Raw genomic sequence first — 25,510 nt, 5'->3', positions numbered from 1 at the left:
GAAACTGTATGTCACTGTTTTAACAACTGCTACAAAATAGGGATAGCAATGTAATAACAGATCAGAGAAAACTAAAGTGAAGAGAGGAGAATCTCTCACTCTCTGAAAAAAAATTAATTTTAGGCCTACAACAAGGATGAGGAATGGAATGGAATGATAAAAAAAGTACATATTTCAAGCATTAGCAAATTCTTGGAGGAAAACATTTGAAGATTCTCGGGGAAATGGCAGAAAAAATTCCAGAAACATTTCAAGACTACAGAGCAAAAGCCCCAAAGATAAATGTAAGAAATAAACGAGGGAGAGAGAATAATTTACACCGTACAGAAACAAGCAGGTGTGATAGACGACCCACACCTACGGGACAGGTGTGTGGGGGCAGGTGTGTGCTTGTGTCGACAGGTAAAATACCCACGTTTTCGTGAGCACTACAGCACAGGTGAATGTGGCATGAGGAAAGAAAAGGATAGACAGGCAAAGGCATAAGTGAATATCAGGCTGAGAAAAGGTTGGTAAAAATTTTGGTTGGACTTCACGAAATGACCGAGTCCTTGAATTAAAAACAAAAACGCAATTGGTGGCACACAAATTCAAAAGTTGGCAGGAAATGCTCTCAATTAATAATAATAATAATAATAATAATAATAATAATAATAATAATAATAATAATAATAATAATAATCTCATTTGCATCATGTAGTAAGTGCAATAGCATGAGTATTTTCATTCTATCAAAAAAGAAAGACATACCAAAACATGAAAAGCCACGTTAAAAAGCCTCATATAAAAAAAAATAATAATAATAATGCACTAACAGACTCTAAGTAAGGAAGTACATACATACACAAGCACTGGCTAAAAAAAAAAAAAATAAAATAAATAAATAAAAACAAAACAAGACAAACCAAGAAAACACTATGGTATGTTATGCTGCTTGCTACTACAACACACTGTAACGGGTTCACAGCAATGGCCAGGGAGGGAACAAAGTGGAGAAAGATACAGGGACGGATGGAGGGAGGGAGATAAATTGAACTTCAGGGACATTAAACGACCCAGGAAGAGAGACCGAGGACTGAGGGACACGAAAAAAATGCTAACTTTGAAAACTTTACCTGGAAAGTATATGGGAGGGTCAGGTGGAGGGATGGAGGGAGGGAGGATTAGGAGGAGGAAAGGAGGGATACAACTCTGGGGATATTTACAGTCTAGGGAAGGGAAAGGATGAAGGATACACAGGAGAGAAAACCAGATAGCACAACTCATTTTCATTGCTAGAATTCACTGTTGCTATTCTACTTTCCTCTAGTTAGCTGGCTCTAGAAAAAAGGGAGGCAGGGAGGGGGAGCTGGGGACAGGGTGGGATGGGAAGGGAGCAAAGGGAGGGTAATGTCTTCAGTCAGAGGGAGGATATAGGGTAACTCTGAGCCTTGTGTTGGGAGTGAACTGACTAACTGACTTGTCCTCTTGCTCATTCTTCCACTGGATTTGCAATGACTACCTCCTGTGAATGAGAAAAGTTCAGTAAAGTTGCAATGTTACTTGTGACCCGCAAGCACAAATGGAACGACCCGCAAACACAAATGGAACGAACGTACAGAGCCGACTCATTCTTCCTCCCTTCTATTAGAAAGGGAATGAGTCCAGGGGGTGTTTGTTAAAGTAATCAAAGCCCCACCAACATATAAGGAATGAGTGTGATTAATGAAGAGAGTTGACTGATTCCTCCTCCCTTGTGTTAGAAAGAGAAGGAGTCCTGGGAAGGTTTGTTAAGTTATCTCTTCTCAATCACTGGAATAAGCCTGTCAGTATTGCATTTCCAGAGGACAACTCAGCGAGGAAGGTTCTTCACACAAATAAAAGTCCATGAAATTTAGTAGTAATGGAAACAGAGGTAGTAGTTTAGTCAATTCAGTCAGTCAGTCAGTCAGTCAGCAAAAAGAGTTGGGATGATGAAAAAAAAAGAAAAAAAGAAAAAAAAAAACTGGCAACACATGCGTGGTAAACTAAAGCAGTGGTGGTGGTAGTAGTGGCGGTGATGTTTGGGGTGAGTGGTGATATTAACAGTGGTGGTGGTGGTGGTGATGGTGGTGTTTAATGGGAACAGTCAGGAATACACGGAACAGTACTCTTGAATATAAACTTGTCCTCTTCTCTGTTACTTAGATAAAGGGAGTGGGGGTTAAGTGGGACTGTCAGCTACACACACTTGTCCTACTCTGTTACTTAATTAAACAAAGGGAGTGGGGGGCAAGAGGGACTTTCAACTACACAAACAGACACACGGATGGACGGGCAGGCTACTTTGGGATGCCTGGTGGGGAAGCTACAATGTTAGGCTGAAGGGGAAACACTCCCTGCATTTCACCAAAGCACAAATAAAAATAAAACACTATGTATATAATAATAATAACTCTTCTATGATAAATATTTACACACCAAAGCAATGACTAAATAAAAAAAGGGTCACCAAGCGCACATTTAAAAACAGAAGCAACAACGAAACTGCCATTATGCAGAAAAAAAATTTAAATACAAGTAAAAAAATAAATAAACTAGAAACTTCAAAGAGGGCCATTCAAGGAAGCACAAATCTACAAGCTACACAACTCAAGGCAAACTTCACACTGTAAGCCCTGACAAGAATGCGCACACACACACACGCACACACACACAAAGAAAATATATACATACAGAAACAAAGGAATAAAAAAAATAAATAAATAAAATAAAAAAGAGGAAAAAACAAGCATGACTTCTGAGGAAAGACAGAAAATGTGTAAATGGTAATAGTGGTGGTAGTGGTAGTGGTGGTGGTCGTGAGGGAGGAGGGAAAAACTAACCTTACTTTATCTAATCTTGGTAGAACGACACATCAGAAGCTTTGCACGGGCGTGGGTGGGTGGGTAGGTGGGTGGGTAGGTGGGTGGAAGTGTGTGTGTGTGTGTGTGTGTGTGTGTGTGTGTGTGTGTGTGTGTGTGTGTGTGTGTGTGTGTGTGTGTGTGTGTGTGTGTGTGTGTGTGTGTGTGTGTGTGTGTGTGTGTGTGTGTGTGTGTGTGTGTGGGGGAGTGGCGGGAGTGGGCGGGTGGGGGGAAGAGTTCCACAGAGAAAACTAACACTTACCGTAGTAGTCGAAGGCATGGGCTGGGGTGAGAGGGAGAAGACGGGGTAAAACAGTGAGTATTGGCTAGTTCCCAAACACACTTCCCCACCTGACATTGCCCTTCTCTCTCTAGTATATTCTTCAACTTGATATCAAATGGCTTACACTAATATGCTAACTAAGAGAATACTATGTATAGATGTATATATATATATATATATGTATATATATATTTACAGGGACTCTATTACTCATCATTATCATTATTATCCTGTTACTATTATTCTATAATATCTGTACAATCCCCCATAAGTTTCAGAACCATGCAAGGCTGACTGGTCCCCAAAGATGCTACTCAACTACTGCAATCAACACAAAGGCAATGGGTTAGTAATGATTAGTCAAGGACAACTGGGAAAAAAACTGCAAGGTCAAATGTCTAGATGCATTTCTTGCCCACTTGCTTGAATGTGTGTCTCCAATTACTAAAATATCTGTCCATATTTTCCATTTTTCTTCCTCATCTACATTCAATTTCAACATTAACATCCTAAAAAAAAAGATTTTTAAACCTAACCTGTAAGGTTTTGAAAAGTTATGAATAGACAACTGAAAAAAAATAGTACAAATCCAATTCACATACAGTTTAGGGGAAACAGTTTACAAATAAAATGTAAAGATGTGCTTGCACTGGGCAAATACACCTTTACAAATGAGAATTTTAACAAACAGGTGCAGCTTTCTTGGACTTCCTGCATGTTACAAAGGCTACATGCACTCAGTAAGTCATGTGATTTAAATTTACTTAAATCAAATTCAATGAAGTCCAAAAAAGATTAAACACAAGCAGAAAAAGAAAACGAAAAGAATAAATGCAAATCTGACACAGAAGTGTTTAGTGACAATGAAATCTTTAAGAAAAAAAGACTTACATGACCCAGCCAGTATCACAGGAAAACTTTCACACTGAGCTTGAATATACTTTGGACACTGGACAAGACCAGGGACAAGTAACAATAATAACAGTACTGAAATAATCAAGAGTTTCTTCTTAACACTTGCATGTGGGAATATTTTACAGAACTTAAACTGACACATCTTCCTGAGGCCTTTCCTTGAGTCCTCTGCCTCAAGAGTTATGCAAGGATACAGTGAGAGCAATTAGAACATAGAGAAACTACACACAACTTAACAAATGCAATGTGAATACGAGAACATGAACAGACTGGGTCATGTAGTAAAAATTTAAAATAGCAAAAAAAAAAAAAAAAAAAAAAAAAAAACTTAGGCAATACACTGCTATATGCACTTTTTTTTTTCCATGTCTATAAAATTTACATTCCTCTCTTGGGAGGCAAAAGATGAGGCCACTGAGAGCCAGGAAAGCCAGAGTGACACAGCCAATCTGGAGTGAGGAGGGAAGGTGCATGGTGAGTCTTTCACCAGGAACACTCAAAAAAAACTTTCAAGCTCCCGTGAAAGACTTAAGTGAACGTAAGATGAGTGAAAGACAGAACTAGTGACGGAATTAAACAGAGAGAGAAAAACGTGAGGAGTTACATGGAGAAGGAGACAAAGAGTAACTAAGAGTAGTGAGAGGAAAGTGAGCGAGTGAGTGAATGAGTGAGTGAGTGAGTGAGGGGGTGTCAACCAACCTTTCCTCGGCCTCCACCAGTCCTCATAGTAACCTTTTGTTGTTGTTGTTGATGTTGTTGTTGTTGTTGGAGGGGGCAGGGAGGGAGGAAATGAAGAGAGCAGGATGAAGAGACGGAGAAAGAGGGAGGAATAACAACGTTAGTGATGACGATGGTTGCAGCTCCTATTCATCACACACACACAGACACACACACACACACACACACACACACACACACACACACACAAAATGCCTTTTCACACCTGGACATTAATATGGGAGCATTTCTGGCCTGTTAAAATATGCAGGAACAATAAAAGTATTTAGTCAATGTAGAGGGAATGCATTTACACTGTCCTCCTCCTGTTAGGATGTGACAGAGGAAACAGAGGAGAGAGAGATCCAGTGATGAGCCCTTCCTCAACTCACACCCTGCTAAGTGCCACATGCTACTGAAGACACTCTTAGCACCTGGTTATGGGGAGGGAACAGGGAACGTCTGTCATGGGAGCAAAGAGCAAAGTTAACTCTTCAAAGACATTAGCATTTGTTTATGGGGCAATGTCTGTCATGGGAGCAAAGAGCAAAGTTAATTCTTCAAAGACATTAGCATTTGTTTATGGGGAAATGTCTGTCAGGGGAGCAAAGAACAATGTGAACTCTTCAAAGACATTAGTATTTGTTTATGGGAAGGGAATAAGGAACTCCTGCCAAAGTAAATTCTTCAGTGGTTATAGGGAGAACAAGAAACTGTCATTATCATCTGCTTATGGGAAAGGTGACAAATTTCTGTCAAGGGAACATGGTAAACAAATCCTTTAGAGGCATCATCTCCTTATGCTGGGGGAGGAGAACCCATGTAAATTGAGTAAACAACTTCCTTAAAGGTTATCAGTATCATTTGTTTATAATGAGGGGAATATGACCTTCTCTGCCATGAAAACAAACTCCTTGAAAGCACCAGCATGGCTCCTTGAGGGAATAAGGAGTAATGAACATTTGTGATCATGTAAATAATCTGGGTGAACATCACTTGTCACCAGCTACTTTGCTTGGTGTGAGGGAAGGGCAGTGAGTAATGACGAGCAGGGATTTCATGACATTTGTATTATTATAGTCTACAGTGGTCTTAAACTCAGCTGTTTTTATGATGCATCTATGACCTCCAGCACACAAGTAAAGGACACTAAGCCAGTTCCTCCACTCTATAAAATCATACAGTGAGCTCATTTGTAAAGGCTTTTCTTCATCTATTAGTTCTTTTATTAGAATTTTGAGCCTGTTCTTCATCTATTAATTTTTTTTTAGGTTTTCTTAGCCAGCCATCACTTACAAAAAACTACTTTTTTTTTTCTGGAGTCTTGGCAAGCAACCACTATATCTTATTAACATCAACAGATGGCTTCGTGTGAGTAACTTAAGGCCACCATAGTCTCATATCTTGAAACTCCTGCTCATGACTGTGTGAAGGGAAGGATGAGCAGTGACTTTGGAGTGACTTACAAGGAAAAATAAACAGAGCACTCATGCACTAACCTGCCCATGAAAGGTAACAGAGTAGGAAGCTATGTAGATGAGAGGAGGAGGGAGAGAAGCAGAGTGTGGAAGGGGGAGGCATTGTCTCTCATGATTTCTATATTGGGTGAGATGAAGGTTACACTTACAGTGAGAGGTGAACTGCAGAACACAACATACCTACTATCAAACTTCACATCAACCAAGGAAAACTTAAAAATCCAAATGAAATCAAACAGGTATAAAAACCAAACATGCTCTCTCTTTCTCACTTTCTCTCTCTCTCTCTCTCTCTCGCTCTCTTCCTTTCTCTATCCTAGGGCTTGGATGAGAATGAAAATAAGCAAAGAAAAAGATGAGTGTAGGAGAGATGAAGAGAGGCAAGGAATGGAGTGTACAAGGTGGTAGAGTGATAAAAAGAGGGCTAGGAAGTAGTGCAGTGAGAGAGAAAGGAGTGTGGAAGGGGACAAGGCCAGTGGAGGGAATGAGGGAAGGGAACATAAGCAATATCCATGCAAGTTTAGGGCAATGGTTGGATGCACTTCAGCAAAACATTGGCACCTGATGTTTTCAATGATAAGCATGGGGACACTGAGTTAAATCTTATGTTTTTTCTAATGTGTATTCGAAAGGCACTGTGGGGAATGTTGAAATAATGACCGTTGTGTGAAATTGCTTTTCAGAATGCAAGAGTAACACACACAAAAGATTTTAACACAAAGCTTAAAGCAACAGCAGCATGAATAACACACTAAACCACAGGAAAAAAATTAAAATAAAATAAAATAAAACAGGAAACATAACACAAAATAGCAAGCTTTATAAAAAATGCTGCTAAGATCAAAATAAAAATGTAAAAAAAGTCAACAGGAAAATCACTCTATGTACAAAGTGGAATACCTTGTGTCCCTTTGCCATCAATGTGCTTCAGGGCTTCAGGGGCGAGGGACATCCAGAGACACCAAATCAGGCAAGACGAGGTGGCATGTACATGTGTGTGTGTGTGTGTGTGTGTGTGTGTGTGTGTGTGTGTGTGTGTGTGTGTGTGTGTGTGTGTGTGTGTGTGTGTGTGTGTGTGTGTGTGTGTGTGTGTGTGTGTGTGTGTGTGTGTGTGTGTGTGTGTGTGTGTGTGTGTACAACAAGCGAGTGGGCAGTCATGCATTTTGGAGACAGCGTTCAGACGGCGGCCAGTCAAGAGCCGGGGAGTGAGAAGAAGGAGCAGGTATTACTGTACTGTTAATGTATGTCGAGCACAACAACAACAAGATGCAGCTACCGTACCGTACATCCTCCTACTGAACGCTGTGTGTTGTGTGTACCAGAGATGTGCTTTAGGAACATAATAACTTGTACTACTGCCAAGTATAGCTTTGAATTATGCATCACACTTGTAAGGCTGAGGCTCGTATTCTGGAACGCTTTCTTCTCTCACCACCACTTTTCAAAAGCCACAGAGATGATTAGCAAAGTTCCCAAGACTGTTTCTCTTGTTGAAATCTTGTACATCTGTCACTAGAACTGTAAAAACACTCTTAGAAACCTGTGTAACTTCAACTATAGCCTTTTGAATGTAGTGGCAATGTGGCACAGAAGTGTTTCAGAATATAGTCCTAACTCTGACAAGACTGCATATTGACAGACATAAGGCATCCACTATTAGCCAATAAGGCATCTGAAATTAGCTTTCATACCTTTAGTTCCAGGAGTTTAAAGTACATGTGGATAATCAAATAATAATAAGTAATAATAAGTAACAATAAAAATAAGTAACAAGCATATGCAAGACAATGAATTATTGACCTAAGCACTCTCTCCTCAACACACACACACACACACGCACACACACGCACACACACGCACACACACATTCACAGATATACAGACAGACAGTATCAAAGCATGTTCTACAACTGACACACTACACTACCTACCCCAGGGAAAATGCCTCAAGCTGGTCTAAATCAAACAAACAATTCTACTTCTATCAACCCTTTGACTGCCAATGCCATGTGACACTTATAACTTCATCTCAGTCAAAAAAAATCAAATTCTAACATGAAACTGTTTGAAATATCCAATTATTCACTTTTATGTTGTCTCTTTCAAAATCACAGCCTGAAATTGCTTGGAGAGGTTATGGCAGTTAGAGGGTTAAACAGAAAACATTATTCACCACTATATCAATTCTACAAAGACTACAAGGTCATTCACAGCTGCCACTGATGTTTCATTCAATTGAACGTGAGGTTATTCATCACCCTCAGACTACAGTTTGTATATTCCAGTACTATAAAGATGTGCCGAAACAGCGTTATTCATATTCTCCACTGATCGCAAGTCCCGATAAATGTAACACAAAGAAACAGATTAAAGTAAAGACTAAATCAAAATACCAAGACCTCTACATATGCATCCAGCCAAACAGCCTCTGATGTTAACAAAACAGTGCTAAAACTTGCCAGGAACCCAAAGAAAATGTAACCAAATGCATTCAAATCAAGATATGAAGCCTCTGTGCCATCTACCAACACAACCTTCTGAGACACCAAGACTATAAATGAACTGAGAACTACAAGAAAGCTATGAGGAAGCTGAGACATGCTGGTCCTCATGCACAATGCAGGTGATGATGGTAAGGAATGGGAGGAGTAGGAGGATGATGGAGGAATGAGAGAGAGAGAGAACAGTGCAACAGTAGTAATGAAGAGACTAGACGCCAATCCTGGATATTTTGAGGATCCTGTGCTGTGTTTGTGGAGTGTGTGTGTGTGTGTGTGTGTGTGTGTGTGTGTGTGTGTGTGTGTGTGTGTGTGTGTGTGTGTGTGTGTGTGTGTGTGTGGTTTAGTGGTAGTGGTTGTGGCTGTATATAACAGTGACAGGTGTGTGTGTGTGTGTGTGTGTGTGTGTTTAGGTGCACACACGCGACAAACTTGATAAAATGTAATGAATGTGTGTAGCGAAGGATTCTTTTATCCTGTACATCCAGCCATTCCCACAACAGAATCCCTCAGAAAAGACTCACACTAAAAGATCTATGAAAGGAAGGAAGGAATACAAAAAAAAAAAAAAGTGCCAAAGGAAGCGCTGGATCTGTGTCAAGAGTGAAACATTCCACTACAGGTGACTTGTAGAAAAAAAACATGTCATTTTAGCCTCCACATGTACAATGGAAGATCAGAGAGAGTACACGTCATTCTATGCTCAGAGTCCAAAAGGTACCGTAGAAATCATCCCATTGACTTGAGAACGAAAAGAAAAGTGACAGGAAAAGAATCCAAGGTCATCACAGGAGTAATTTAAATGACATAGTTTTCTTTTAAAGTTGAGGAAGATGCCAGTCAGTTTTGGCAACTCAGGCAGAAAAAGATATGTTAAAAAAGCTGTCTTCTGCCAGTATAGGAATGCAATCTCTAATATGACATGTTTCAGAAGTGTCATCATGTCAGCTGAGGGAAGATTTTGATTGAGACAAATTAAAAAGCTCAACATTGAAAATCCATGTCATTGTAGATACTTCACTGATGGAGAGAGAGAGAGAGAGAGAGAGAGAGAGAGAGAGAGAGAGAGAGAGAGAGAGAGAGAGAGAGAGAGAGAGAGAGAGAGAGAGAGAGAGAGAGAGAGAGAGAGAGAGAGAGAGAGAGAGAGAGAGAGAGAGAGAGAGAGAGAGAGAGAGAGAGAGAGAGAGAGAGAGAGAACTACTGAGGCTACAAGTCCAGGTGTCTGGCAAACCAAACCATCTGTGTGTGACTGTCTAGCACCTAGCAGACAGCAGCAAGTAGCGGCTGCCACACTGCCACACACCTTTGCTTCTTTCCTCACCACGACTCACACCTCTCATACCCGTGCCAGTCACTAACTACTGTGACGACACCCACACTACCCACGCACCTCCTCATGCCATATGGGAGACCTATTCTAAAAGGCACAGATATAGACTTATAGATACATTGACTTTCTCCCTTTATTTTATAGGCTGAGAGAGGCTTAGACACCTGTTTGCTTCCTTCCCCAGACATTGGTAGCCCCATGCATCCCCTCCACCCGTCCTCTCCTGCCAGCATGCACTAAGGTGTTGGTGAGTGGCTGTGGACAACACATGCCAACACTCCTCTTGTCAAGTCCTCACCACTCTTCTCTCATCATCCATGCAGTTTTCTTTAGCAAATCACGGCCCAAAGTATAGTTTTCCCAAGAAATTAGCCATAGTATAAATTTAGGATGTGAACCTTGGGGGTGGAATTGACTATTGATAATTTGTTCAGAACTTGCTAGTGAAACACGGATTGAGGGTAAACATTGTGAAGTCTACACCTACCATACAAATAATGCATCCTGCTTCACACACATACAAGTTACAGATTAATTAATGCTCACATACTTAAGTCCTTTGCTAGCAGGGTCACTTTCTAGGGAACCTCAGATGCAAAAATGAGAAATGCTAGATTATTAATATTCATATCACATCATTATATACAAGGGCATAACCATAAACTAGAGAAGCTGTCATTGGTCCACCTCAATCCTTACAGACTAAGAAAAATCATTAAAAATGATCAAAACCACAAAACAAAATGTGAGCGGCTGCACCAAGACGCTGAATGGGGACAAAAGATTATGCTTAAAAATATCACTTGGAAATTAAAAAGTTATAAAGGTCAACCAATGACAGAGAATGAGCTGGCCTACAGACCTTAAGATACAAGGCCGGGCTGCCCCACTACTACACCAGTACCCCTTACATAGTCTACCACTACACCCGCCCTACACACACTCAAAAAAAGAAAAACAAAATCTCCTGTACTCTGCTGGTTTTGAGAAAGATGACAGTGACTCTGAGCATCGCTGTGAGTGGAATCAGACAATAAATGAGATGGATATAAGATTAAACACATGAAATTGTATATATAAAAAGGGTGAAACATTCCTGAGCAATCATATGCAGCATGGAACTGAAGCAGCATGATTAGACTCAGCCACAGTGATAATCCTGGAAGCAATCCATACATACACGCTCCAAACACACCATAATATACAATACAATTAGACATATGCTTGGTAACTCAAATCACTGTTACTTCCACAAAACCCAGCAGGGAAGAGTCATATCATTTCTCTTTTCCTGAGTGCTCCAGCCTATCAAAGCCTATGTGCCTTAGCCTAACTCAGCCTGGCCTTCCCACACCCTCCCACTGCTATCCTGCACCAACATCCTCTTCAGGAACTAACCGTGCCCGTCGCCGGATCCTGATGTCTGGATGCCCTTGCTGTAGGTGACTGTCTCCTTCGGGGGAATGTTGGTGGCCTGCACACTCACCACGGACAGGGTAGGCGGCTTCTTGCTGTAGGGCGAGTCAGTAATTCATTGACTAACCTTTGTATTTGTGAACTTTCTGGTACTTTATCTCCAGTTAGTCTAATTAGTTAGTTAGTAGGATTTTCAAGGGTGTTTTCTTGAATCTATTTGTGTTTATAAGGATTCTATATTTAGTATGTGATTCAGTTATTAACATTCATATTTGTAAAGTTTTCAGTGTGTCTTGATCACTTTCGGCAGTTCTAATAGAAGTTACTGGGGTTTTCAAAGGTGTTTTCATATTTCTACGTTGTCAGTTAAGTGATTTGGTGATTGACTGACTATTACTCTTGTATTTTTAGATTTGCAGTGTGTCTTATTACTTTTGACATGCTCTAATGGAAGCTAATGGGGCTTTCAAGAGTGTTTTCATGGTTCTACTGGTGGTTTAATATGGATTCTACATTGCCACTAGAAAAAAGTATCTATGAGAAGTTTGTATATGCATCCATCTCCACTGGTTTAATTAGTACTACCAAAAATTATTCTATTCATGTGTGTCCAAGTTTTTTTTTTCCTGTACATGCAAAGATATTGGCTTAAAAAAATACATATAATTAATGAACAAGGATTGGTGATGATAAAATAACTGTAAAAGATAAAAAAAAAAACAATTATCCAATATTAATTAAATAATGAATATAATAGCTCACTGAAAAAAAATAATGATAAGATAACACACACACACACACACTCTACATGAAACAATTCCTGATAAGAGTGTGATAAGACAAATGGCTCAACAAATGGTAGATACACACTATTGTCTCATACCACAAACAATGGACAAGTGGAAATTCAGCAGCTGAACACACACTTCATCACTCAAATGGAATGAGATGAACAAATAAAAACCAACATGTTCAGAATTCTTTAAATATTATTTAATCAGCCTTAACTAAACCTAGTGTGGTCTTGTCTATCCTGATGTCTTTTCCTAGGATGGTCACAGGAACTGTTTTCATTTGTAGCATCTATCTATTCCAAGACTTAAAATAATACTTCTCTCTGTCTTTCTTCCCCTCTGCCTGTCTGAATCTCTCTCTCTCTCTCTCTCTCTCTCTCTCTCTCTCTCTCTCTCTCTCTCTCTCTCTCTCTCACCTGGGTGTGCGCGGCGAGGCAGAAGCGTTTGCCTCGAGGCTCTTGTCTGGGGAAGCTGTGGGATCACCACCAGACTCAGAGGTGGTGCTGGACATGCTGAGGAGGACATCTGTGGGGTCAGAAGATCAAAGAATGATCAGTATCGGTAAGGAAAGCAGACAATATGAGGACAGAAGCAGTGAGGATGACATCTGGGTGGGGAGGAGAGAAGGGAAGGACTGCAAACAATATAGGGAGAGCCTGATGGGGATTGAGAAACAGTGAGGATGACACAGGGGAGGATTAGTAGGGATAGTAGTCAATACAAGGATACCAGACTGATTGGGGTGGAGGAATAGAGAAGACGACATGTAAGTGGAAAATTTGTATAATAAGAACAACAGAAACTGACTAGGGTAAAGAAACTGTGGGGATATCTGAGTGGGAAGGAGATAAAAGATTACACAGTGGACATGCTTTATACAGGGACAGCCATGTGTAGGCTTGATGACTTCTTGCAGCTTCCCCTATCTTATGTTCTTAAGCCAAAACAGAAGAGAAAACATTATATATCATGTCAAAAGGAAGGGGAAATGTATGCATCAGCAGAAGAGAAGGGAAGGAAAGGCACTGGTAGGAAAAAATACAAGGTTTGCATACAAGGGAAGCAAAGTAAAAGGCTGGGAGGGAATAATACTGGGAATCAAAATATGGTAATGTTAACAGTAATGACAATGCAAATCCACACCGCATTAAAAGGTGTAAACCAGAACGCCAGTCAGTCTGTCACTTCAACAAAAGGTTCGCACAGGAGTTAGTTCACCCAAGACCTGACCTGTCCTAACCACCTTGTCTTCCACGGCTGAGGCAACACCCAGCTGACCCGACCTTGTGCCTCCTGCCGGCCCATCATTAGGGGAGCTTATCTTGAGACCTTACAGTGAAGTGAAATATGCTAACAATTCAAGAGTATAAAAACAATACATAAATCATCTATCGATCTATCCATGATGTTGGTCAACCATTAGTGGAGATTATCACATGATCTGAGTAATCAGTGGAAAGTATACTAACAATTCACAAGAAAAAAAAATCTCAAGTACCTAAAAACAAAATATATACATATATACAAACAATAACACAACAAAAACAGTCCCCACATCCCCACTGGTCCCTCCCTGATGCCCCAGAGCACTAAATGTCGCCTCACCTGACACAGGCGCCACCCCGAGGGACGCCAGCACCTTGTCCAAGTCCTGGTCATCACGTGGGGCATTGCTGGCCCTCGCTGCTGCCTCCTGAGCCTGCCAGGGAAACAGAGCTTACCTCTCTGACACTCACTGGTGCCTAGTCTATGACCCTAATCTCTATTCACTGTTTATATTTCATTAATAATAATAATAATAATAATAATAATAATAATAATAATAATAATAATAATAATAATAGTAATAATAATAACAATAATAATCAGGCATTCCACTCCTCCAATCATAACCAAGACAGCAATCCTTCACCACCACCACCACCAGCACCTCCTTCTCCAGCTGTCCCCGCCTCCTCTTCTCTCGCTCGGCTCTCAGTTGCTTGAGTTTGGCCAGCTTGCGTTCCTTCTCCTCCTTCCACACACTGCGCCTGTCCGGGGAGCCAAAGCCCAGACCAAGACCCAGACCCTCCATGGCTCACGCACCACAGGATCCTGCCTTTGTCCTGTGCTTTGTGAGCTTTCTGTCACGCTGCTATTTTTTTGTGCGTGAGTGCGTGCCTGCCTGTCTCTTTTTTCTGTTTTTTTTTGTCAGTTTTCTTGCTTTTTTTTTGTTATTTTTCTTTTTCTTGGTATATGATTTTGCACTTTCTTTAAATACACTGAAATTTTTTTTTATTATTTTTTTTTCTTTTTAAAGACTGTTACCCATTTTTTTTAGTTATTTATTTATTTTTTTTTTTGGTAAATTTTATACTTTTCCACAACTGTCACATGTCATTGTTTCCTTGGTGAGGTGCCTGGCTGGTATGTACCGATATATATTTTTCTGCAATACATATTTAGGTGAATGAAGCACTTCCAATCATTTCACTTATTCAGTATCTATGCCTCTGAATAACTTATGTTTTGCTGTAATTTGCACATTATTCATTACTCTCTCTCTCTCTCTCTCTCTCTCTCTCTCTCTCTCTCTCTCTCTCTCTCTCTCTCTCTCTCTCTCTCTCTCTCTCTCTCTCCTGTCCCACTAGTCTCCTTATTCTTGACCCTCACTCTCTCTTATATATTGTCAACATTTCTTGCTCATTTCTCTCTCTCTCTCTCTCTCTCTCTCTCTCTCTCTCTCTCTCTCTCTCTCTCTCTCTCTCTCTCTCTCTCTCTCTCCTTGGGGAAGAATGTGCCTTGTCACTACACAACACAGCACAACACTACAATCCACTGCATCCTTGCATCACACTACCTACTGTTCACTGCACCAATTGTTATGCCAATGGACAACTCCTACAGTTAAGGCAATGGATACTATACTTATAATGTTACTGTATCAATAAACACTACACCTGTTATTGATATGCCAAGAATTTCTACACCTGTTGGCTTCAATAAACAAATAAATCTGCTAGGGAGTGTGATCTTAGCAGTTTTAACCCATCTAGGACTATAAGCTGTTGTCAAGCTTTACTAGATCACCAACTAGATATGACAGAGTAAATATAAGATGTAATGGTGTTTGATGACTAATGGAAATCAGCAAGGAAGTTTAATCTTTGTAGTTCTAACCCACCTAGTACTACAGAAGTCCCCAAGCTTTGCCAAACCTCCAATTAGTTATAACACAGTAAAATTTCAATGCAAGATACCACTGTGTTAGATGAGTAAAGGTAATTAGCAACCCATCTAGTACTACAGGAGGTCTTCCAGCCTTGCCAAACCTCCAGTTAGCCATGACTGAGAAAATACAAGATAACAATTGGTGGAGAGTACCTAGGTTATCTCCCTTGTTAATGCAAAAGTGCCAACCTTAACTTGACCAAACCTACCACCACCAGTACCAGTAGTAAGTAATGATAAATGACAAATAATGAATGATGAATGATAAAATAGAGGAGAATCATATAAAAAACACCCATTCTGCCATTCACTTATTTAGGTAAATAATAAATAAATACAAATAAAAAGATAAATAGCACATAATGGGAAGGAATGCTGGATAATTAAGAGAAGCATCCAGAATTTAAATAGTAATTATGTAATTGGATAACTGGATAAGCTGAGCACATCACCTTTTACCTGATTACATTGGAACACGAGGAGGAGGAAGAGGAGGAGGAGGAGGAGGAGGGGATGGGAGTACAGGTGTGAGTAGCCCCGCCCATCCACCCACTTGGCTTTAGGGGAATGCAATCTGACTGGCTGAGAGAGAGAGAGAGAGAGAGAGAGAGAGAGAGAGAGAGAGAGAGAGAGAGAGAGAGAGAGAGAGAGAGAGAGAGAGAGAGAGAGAGAGAGAGAGAGAATTCAACAGGTAAATTCCCTACGAATGCAGGATGTAAGATGGAGGAGGAGGAGGAGGAGGTGGATTTGCGTAAAGAAGTTTATCTCTTGGGGAGATAAAAAAAAATACGAGAGAGAGAGAGAGAGAGAGAGAGAGAGATGAGAGAGAGAGAGAGAGAGAGAGAGAGAGAGAGAGAGAGAGAGGAAGGATGGAACAGAGGAAGGGAGGGAGGGGACGGATAAAGGGAAGAGGATGACGGAAGGAAGGTAAGTGGAAAGTCCTTGAGAGAGAGAGAGAGAGAGAGAGAGAGAGAGAGAGAGAGAGAGAGAGAGAGAGAGAGAGAGAGAGAGAGAGAGAGAGAGAGAGAGAGAGAGAGACTATGTAACTGTTAGCCATTTCGTAGAGGAACGGGAAAAAATGAGGGCAGAATGAGGTAACAATCAATAATGCAACAACCCCCTCCTCCCTCTCTCTCTCTCTCTCTCTCTCTCTCTCTCTCTCTCTCTCTCTAATATATATCCCCCGTCACACCTGGCAGCACGGCAAACAATGTGCATTCTAATACTGCCTAACAATCCCGACAAACTATCGTACACTGGTTCTGTAATATTGCTCCGTCCTTGCTTCACACTTCAATAAATAATAAGCAGGAAATGGTATAAAAAACAATTACTAACATCTCACCAATGTAAAGTTATATTCATTCGTTCGTGACAAAAACTTCCCACTCAAATAACTAAATATTAAAAAATGCAAAAAATAAAAAAAAATGTATGGCAAAAATTAACTCGTAAAATCACCAATGTTAAGTTTTAACTTTTTTTCAAGATAGCCAGAAACTCCACTCGTGCTTTCCACTTCACCAAAACTACAAGGCCAACACACAGCCACGCACTAGTCCCCAGTCACTAACTCCATATGGGGGAGAAGGGAACTTTTTCATTTGATCACGTGACAACGAAACTGCACGTCGTTTAGCTATGCACCACACTACTATAAGCGCCCACAATACACTCCTTAGCTCTCTCTGTTACTATCTTGAAAGGCCACAGAGGTGATCAGCCGGATTCTCAAGTGTGTTTCTCTTAATATTAATACAAAAACCATGTTCATTTGTCACTAAAACCATAAAAGCATCCTTAAATCCTTAAAAACCAGTGTCACTTCAACTACATAGAGCCTTTCGAATGTAGACGGGGAGCAGCGCAGATAAGTTTCAAATATGGTCCTAGAGAGAGAGAGAGAGACACTGCAGCGACACACTCTCACATACACACACAACCAGCACGCTAGCCAGACCAACACTGATTCATGACTGTGTGTGTGTGTGAGGAGGAAGAAGAGAGAGAGAGAGAGAGAGAGAGAGAGAGAGAGAGAGAGGAAGGTGCGCCACGAGTTTCATGACAGCCGAGTTACCAGTTACCGTATTACTAGTTACCGTGTGTCCCTTTAAGCTTCTCTCGCTTGTCTGTCACGGGAGAAAAAAAAAAAGACAGGCAGAGATACAGATAGAAGCAGGACCGCCCCAACAAAAAAAAAAAAAAAAAAAATACGGTTCACGTGGTGATTCTAAACACATATATTAAAGAAATTAGTTAAGTTGTGGGTTAGTGAGAATAAGTGATGAGATAAAGAGAGATAAGGGGGGGGAAAGGAGGAGGAGAATGGGGAGGAGAGGAATGGGAGGGAATGACGAGTGATAAAAGAGGTGAAGAGAGGGTGAGAGGAAGAGGTGGAGGAGGAGGAGAGAACAAGTGTTTGGGGGAGAAGAGGAGGGAGGGGTAACTTGTATTAGGAGGGGGTGGGAGAAAGGGATGGAGGAGGAGGAACAGAATAAGTGGTTGGGGAAAAGGAGGGAGGAATAACTTGTATTAGGAAGAGGAAGAGGTGGAGTAGGAGTTACCAAGTTGAAGAAGATGAGAGAGAGAGAGAGAGAGAGAGAGAGAGAGAGAGAGAGAGAGAGGAAAGGGTGCGTTGGTCGAGAGTAATCATTGCTGCCAGCGAGGCGTGATCCCTGTGGTGGCGGTGGTGGTGGAGGCGGTGGCTGTAACTACTACTAATACTACTACCACCACCACCACCACCACTACCATGAACAGTTTTAATACACTCCCCTCTCTTATCTAGCATCATAATCTTACATTTCTTATTCTATCTTTTTTTTTTCTATTATATGCTACATTCTTGTACACTCACGTCACGCTGTATATCCTCTCCCTACTCATTACTCACTCGTGTCTCGCTTCTCTGTATTGTGATGGTGACAAAACTTGTAATAATAATAATGATAACTAGCATCTAACACTACCACCACCACTACCACCATTGCCACTTGAATCACTATTACTTCCTCTTCTGCACTCTCCAACCACACACACACACACACACACACTTCCTTGCATGTCTGCCTGCCTGCCTGTCTGTGTGTCTTTCCTCTAAACAACATTACATGCTCCAGTCATTTACACACACACAAACACACACACACACACTGAACAAGGAAAGGTAAAAATGAAGGCAAACTTTATAGGCATCAATACTTATTTAACTTTTCATGGTCTCCTAAGCTTTGTTGATTTTCAGATATATTCCTCCTTTCCTATCTTTTTTTTTCTTGCTTTCACATGCCAGCAAACACACCTGTCAAGGAGGGACAAAGAACCTGGCTGAATGAGATGCTCTAGTTATCATTTCAAATACTCACTCTATCATAATTTCTGTCATTAATACCAACCTATATAAGTAAACTTGTAAAGGGTTGGTGAGGTGTGTGTGTGTGTGTGTGTGTGTGTGTGTGTGTGTGTGTGTGTGTGTGTGTGTGTGTGTGTGTGTGTGTGTGTGTGTGTGTGTGTGTGTGTGTGTGTGGACAATGATATGTACTGGGAAGAGAAGGGCCTTTACATTGCTTTCTTAATCTCAAGGGCATCTCAGAGAAGAGTTTTATTAATTTTCCTAAGTTGAAAAGTACATCAGAGGAGTATTTTGATTCATTCACCAGTTCTGTGGAATATTTACTCAACATGAAGAATGTATCAACTACTTTTGTACAAAAGATTCATTATGACCCATTATAACTGCAGGAGTTTCCATACACAATAACAGGCCATTTCATCTTTATGGGCACTTGTCTAACACTGTCTGATCTAGAAATGCCTGAGCCCTCTTATAATTGAGATGTTTTGCTGCCAAACACCTCTGAATCTCCAACTAAAGATACCTGAAATGTCTTATGGCCCAAACACCACGAAGTCTGAAGTAAAAATCATGTCTTGTGGCCCAGACATCTCCCAGTCTTAATTGAAGATAACTGAGAGATCACACAGTCCAAACACCTCCCAGTCTCAACAAAAAGACAGCCAAGCCATCTCATAGCCTTAATGTAGAGAGCTTTAAAAGAAGACTTGATAAATTTAGACAAGGATGATGGGTGGTAACAGGTAGGCATGATTCACATAGAAACATCACTGTGTAGGTCTGATGGCTTCTTGCAGCTTCCCTTGTTTTCTTATCTTCTAATGACCAGGATTACAGACGCCTATGTATCATCTTGGGACCCAATGAACGTTACGGTCACAACATCTGAGACACTGCCTTTGCTTCTCTAAGATGTTCATTCCCCTGCAAAAGCCTCTAGTAGCTAAAGATTAATCCCACCTTGAGATCTCTTTCAGTGTTTATATGGAATGCATAAGGGGAAGACATGACAAACACCTACTCGGTCTAAACTATAAGTGTCTGAGATGTCTAACTACCTAAACTCAGTCTGAACTATAAATGTCTGGGGCATCTAAATGCCTAAACACATCTCCCAGTCTAAGCCATAGCCAAGACACTTCAAATCTTAAACATCCTCCGTAATCTAAAAACAGTGAAATAATTCTAACATCCTGATTATCTTTCAATAAATGTTGCCTTAAGAGATGCATGCCCCAGTCTCCTTTCTTCCTTCCCTACTCACAACAAACATGGGGATCTGGTAGGAATCTGGAAGTCCTCATAAGTCACTAATGTAACATAACCTAACTGAAAGGGCTGCACTTTCCAGATGAACCAACAGGTCACTAAATTAACCTAACCTAAGTGAAGGACCTGCACCTCCCAGATATCACTAACCTAACCTCATCTAACCTACTATAACATACACAGTGCAATTTTTCATTTCTTGACCTTACCATAGCTCTCTGCAAACTACTTCCTTTATCTACATACTTTCTATAGTGTTTCTTAAGTTGCATCAGCAATGGAAAGTGGTGTGCAAGCTCATCAACAGTAAACAGTAAGCAGCAAGTGTGTTTCTCCTCAATAACATGCTGTCCTGTTATGCAGATTTCCGTAACACCTTCCACAATCATCTAAAAACAGCCAAGACATCTTACCAACGCACCTAAAAACAGCCAAGGCATCTTACCAACGCAACCTCCAATACAAACTAGAAACGACTAAGCCATGTTACAACTCAAGACATCTTCTGGCTGTCCTAAATCTCCTATAACCTGAACTAAAGACAACCAAGTAACAGAACCACGGATAAAACATGAGGGCCTAAGCTCCTGGCCTCCACACCCACACCTGCACAAACAAGCCTCACTTAGATGGTGAGTGCACAACAGTTGGTTTCTGGGAGTGGGATATTCTGGTACAGAGAGTGCAGTATGCCATAGTGACTTGTGGTTGTGGCAGGCAAGATGGAGGGCCAAGGCATGGGTGAGATTGTGCCACAGGCTGTTGCAAATAGTAACCAGAAACTAAATGAGTTGATGAACATGATGGTAGCGATGGCACACTGTGAACCAGAAAAGATACACAGGAGTAAGAAATATTGCAGAGTATAAACACAAAAATAGACACTCTGGCACAAGACTTCCATGAAGTAATGGAAAACAGACCAATGGCAGTAACAAAGGAGGCATGACAGCTCACACCTAAACACTGCAAGAGTCTTCAGGATAAGCTGGTGCAACAGCTGGATGAAATGAACATGGAGATTGAGAAATGTGAAGCCAGTGAAGCAGGTGGAGTTGTGTAAGGAAGTCACCAGGCTTTGGGTCACTGTGGAGAGGCAGGCTACCCTTCAGCGGGAGAAGGAGCAGGCTACTGGTGTCAAGGGGCTGCCTGTGTGTCCCATGCTGAAGGGACATGACCACCACAGCACTTTGTCGGAGCCTAGGGATGCATGACCCTGGAAAGGTGTTAGCCCAGGCCATCAGGGTGGCAAGTGTGCTATTGAGGGTGAACCAGTGAGGCCAACAAGCAATGGTGGGACGCAAAGTGGACTGACACAGACCTCACACCTGTAATACGCTGGCTGGAAGCGGATGAGTGGCTGGGAAAGAGGAGGTCGCACTGGTAGACAAAGAAGCAAGTGACACCAGTAGGTTGTTTGTCACATTGCAAGAAAACAGTGTAATGAGTGATGAAGAGGAGAGGTGCAGACAGGACCAAGCTGCATACCACTCCTCCCTCCCATCCAAGCTGCCAACCTAGCCTACTAAGAACAATAACTCACTCTGTGTTTGCCCACTATAGGGGAATCATGTCATGCTGCGGTAACACTACTGTGCATACGCCAGATTTTGGCTGTCTGTTGGACGAATGTGGTAGTGTTTGCACTGATGGTGACTAGAATGATAGTAAAGACAGTGATAGAGACAAGGATTATGTTCAGTGGAGCAATGGGGAGGAAAGTGAAGTACCCATACCATGACTTTTCCACTATTCCTCTCTTCATTCAACAATAAAGGCTCCAAAAACAGTTTGCCGTGGATTACTTCACGGCAACAGTGGTGATGAAAGTAACGTGGATCATCCTGCATCCACAGTTAGATCTTCAGTCCCATCCACCCATGACTAGCTAACCCATGCCAAAATTTGCAGGGAGCTATAACCCAAAAATGGTCATAGTGGGTTGGTCTTTTTACTTTTTACATTGTTCTTATTATTTCTAATAGATTTAGCCAATAAAAAAAATTTCTGGGAGGTAAGGGAGCCATTTGGGGCAGCAGCCAAAGGGTTACATATCATATTTCTGCCAGACTGAAATATGTCCCTACATCAACTCTGCGCCTCCTCATCCAGGAATAACAGAGGCATTCACGAAAATAACCCAAAAAAACAGTAAGAAATAAGAGAACTGTCAGTTAACAATACCGGTACCTGAAATATAAAAAAAAGTCACCTGATGAATGGCAGGTAACCATCACTCACCAGTGCACCGTAATTACACATGGCTACCTGTACATTGCATATTTGCTCCCTAAATCATAACCAAAGTAAATTATGGAAGAGGAAAGAACACAAGGGAGGAAGAAGAGAAGACACGGGGAGAGAAATATCAATCAAAATGTCAAAAGAAGCAACGTTAGAAAAAAAGAAGAAACAGAAGAAGAAGAACAGAGTAAAACAAGACAACATGGAGAGAAGAAAACAACGAAAGAAAGAGAGAGCAGAAATTTACCGAAACGTCAAAAGTTCGCCATACCTCTTTTTGCTCCTTCTCTCTTTTCCTCCGCTCCTTCTCCTCCCTCAGCGCCATTAACTTGGCTTTCTTCCTCTCCAACTCCGCCTTCCTGTCCGACATGGTGAGGTGTTGGGAAGGAATGGCGCCTGCTGTATGAGAAATATCTGGTCAAGGCGGGGCACCAACCACTGCTGGTGACTCATCGATTGCTCTTCTTCTTCTTCCTCCTCCTCCTCGCCAGTCAATAGTTCCAACACTTTCTCAGTTCTCACCCTCTTCTGCGGTTAAGTCTACTCTACGGGTGTATTTTATTATTTACTTTAGTTTTATTAGTGATGTTTCTTGTACTTTTTGTTATTAAAAGTTTTTATTTCGTCTTTATGCACATGTACAGTACACTCTCTCCTTGTTTATACTCTCTCTCTCTCTCTCTCTCTCTCTCTCTCTCTCTCTCTCTCTCTCTCTCTCTCTCTCTCTCTCTCTCTCTCTCTCTCTCTCTCTCTCTCTCTCTCTCTCTCTCTCTATATATATATATATATATATATATATATATATATATATATATATATATATATATATATATATATGTTACGCATAATGTGGACAATTGCCTAATGTGAACATTAGGCAGAAAATTGCCTAATGTGCACATCAAGCAAGTAGGTTGCGTAAAGTTTACAAATTGTTAACATTAGGCAAAAAATGCCTATTGTTCAAATTATGCAGCTCAATTTTGCCCAATGTGAATAAGGAAAACATACCGAGACGCAATTGATTACGGACGTGACGATGCTGATGTGCTCTCTCTCTGGGCTGATATGGGCTAACCTAACCTAACCTAACCTAACCTAACCTAACCTAACCTAACCTAACCTAACCTAACCTAACCTAACCTAACCTTCTCATCAGCTAATCTAACCTAACCTAACCTAACCTAACCTAACCTAACCTAACCTAACCTAACCTAACCTAACCTAACCTAACCTAACCTAACCTAACCTAACCTAACCAAACTGTAGACACTGGTTTGTCATTCAATTCACATTAGGCAAAATACCCTTGCCTAATTTGAAAATCATGCCTAAAGTGGACATTAAGCAAGTAAGTTGCCTATTGTCAACATCGTGCAAACAAATTGCCTAATGTGAACATTAGGCAATTTCACTGCCTAATGTTCACATTAGGCAATTATCCACATTATGCGTGACATATATATATATAAAATTTCTCTCTCTCTCTCTCTCTCTCTCTCTCTCTCTCTCTCTCTCTCTCTCTCTCTCTCTCTCTCTCTCTCTCTCTCTCTCTCTCTCTCATACCTAAACGTTCAGGGCAATTTTTACAATATAACACACACACACACACACACACACACACACACACAGCGCAGGTGGAGGGTGAGGAGAGGTCATCATTCCCTTGCGTCTATGGATTGACCTCTGGAGGCAGAGAAATGATTGGAGGTGGAGGGAGATAAAGGCTACAAGACGCTGTCCTGCCTCTTATAAATGTAAGCGACAACAAAGATTACATGATATTCACCTTTGTATAGTAATTGAACTGTCATTAGAAGATACCCATAAGTGTCGGGGTTTTTACTTTTTATTTCTATAAAATAGATTTAATTAACTATATATATATATATATATATATATATATATATATATATATATATATATATATATATATATATATATATATATATATATATATATATATATATATGCAGTAGACACCTGCCTGCGTCGTGGCGTGATGTTTGAAACACCAGAGTTTAAATTACGTTAATTTTCTTTAAATTGAAGATTATTTCTATTGTGTGGATGAGGTGTGGATGGTGGGTTTTGTGTAGGTGAGTGGACGGGTGGATGGATGGGGAAGTGGACAGGCAATTCAGCCGGGCAATTCAGCAGGGTGCATTTTGCTCCCGGCAGCGCATTCCGGCTAAAAACAGCCATGAATTGCTTCGTGTAAACACGCCTTAAAGCATGTCGCTTACAACAATAACAGACTGCGTGATTTTCATTCACAGTCCAACAACAAATAATGACACGCATCAGAATAAGTAAACCACAACAGGGATTTAAAATAACAGATCACTATCATTGCATTATCTTGTCTAAATTTTGTCGCTGTTTGGGTTGTATTGAATGTCTCTGCTTCGTGTATCCCTTTCCGTCTTACATCCTTCTCCACGCAGTCGATTAATCTCCTTTATAATTTTTCTCTCTTTCTTTTTAGTATAATGCAGTACGTGTCTCTTAGCAGCACCGCATTATACTGTATACAGTATCACAGTAAAACTCTTCTTATGTCATAGCTACTGAAAGCAACATATCTCATATTTCACTATACTAGACTATTACGATATCACAGTAACTCATCTAAGTATACTTAAAACAACAGATCTTATATTTCATCACACTGTACTATTACTAACTATATTAAATTCAAACTCTTCTTGGTCCTTTCTACGCTGTTCGATTGCACCAAACGAATACGCTAGTTCACTACATCACAGCATTAGAGGAAGGCTGCTACAGATCTTGTCTAACAATAAAGAAGATGCGGTGATAGGATTAGAGTGAGAGATAGAATGCCGGTCCCCTATCTATAAATACACTAGTTTCCCCTCCGCTTCAATACCGTAGTTACATTTCCTCCAATACTGTTTGATGAAGGCTGCTACAGAGAGGATACAATGACAGGATTAGCGTGCCAGATGAAATGTCAGTCCGCTTATCTATAGCCATACTAGTTTCCCATCTTCTTCAAAACTGGAGCTATTTTTTTTTCTTTGACAATGTAGTTAATGTAATGCAGCGTAATGTAGTCAAACACCCTAGCAAGGATCTTTGTACAGGTCTGCCTGCTAATGCTTGGAGTCTCTCGC

The 25,510-nt window shown here is 40.8% G+C and overlaps 1 protein-coding gene across 50 annotated transcripts in view; it reads right to left on the bottom strand.

Moving 5' to 3' along the window:
• LOC135090316 (cytoplasmic dynein 1 intermediate chain-like) overlaps window positions 1-23,056 on the bottom strand; it is a 38,601-nt gene extending 15,545 nt beyond the window's left edge. For 4 of the 50 annotated variants that reach the window (XM_063987037.1, XM_063987046.1, XM_063987055.1 and 1 more), the window contains exons 1-4: window positions 22,642-22,861; window positions 13,898-13,991; window positions 12,709-12,817; window positions 11,481-11,593 (exon numbers count right to left, since the gene is read on the bottom strand). In XM_063987037.1, coding sequence (XP_063843107.1) covers window positions 11,481-11,593; window positions 12,709-12,817; window positions 13,898-13,991; window positions 22,642-22,740 — 415 coding nt within the window. In that variant the 5' untranslated portion in view covers window positions 22,741-22,861. Of the gene's footprint in view, window positions 1-3,123; window positions 3,145-4,758; window positions 4,792-7,154; window positions 7,188-11,480; window positions 11,594-12,708; window positions 12,818-13,897; window positions 13,992-14,222; window positions 14,754-22,641 lie in introns of those variants that run through there. The other 46 variants (XM_063987019.1, XM_063987017.1, XM_063987020.1 and 43 more) reach the window with 38 other exon arrangements.
• Window positions 23,057-25,510: the final 2,454 nt, after the last annotated feature.

This window comes from Scylla paramamosain, chromosome 34 (genome assembly GCF_035594125.1).
Source record: "Scylla paramamosain isolate STU-SP2022 chromosome 34, ASM3559412v1, whole genome shotgun sequence".
In the NCBI taxonomy this organism is placed as follows: Eukaryota; Metazoa; Arthropoda; class Malacostraca; order Decapoda; family Portunidae; genus Scylla; species Scylla paramamosain.
This window is presented reverse-complemented; position numbering and strand designations above follow the sequence as displayed.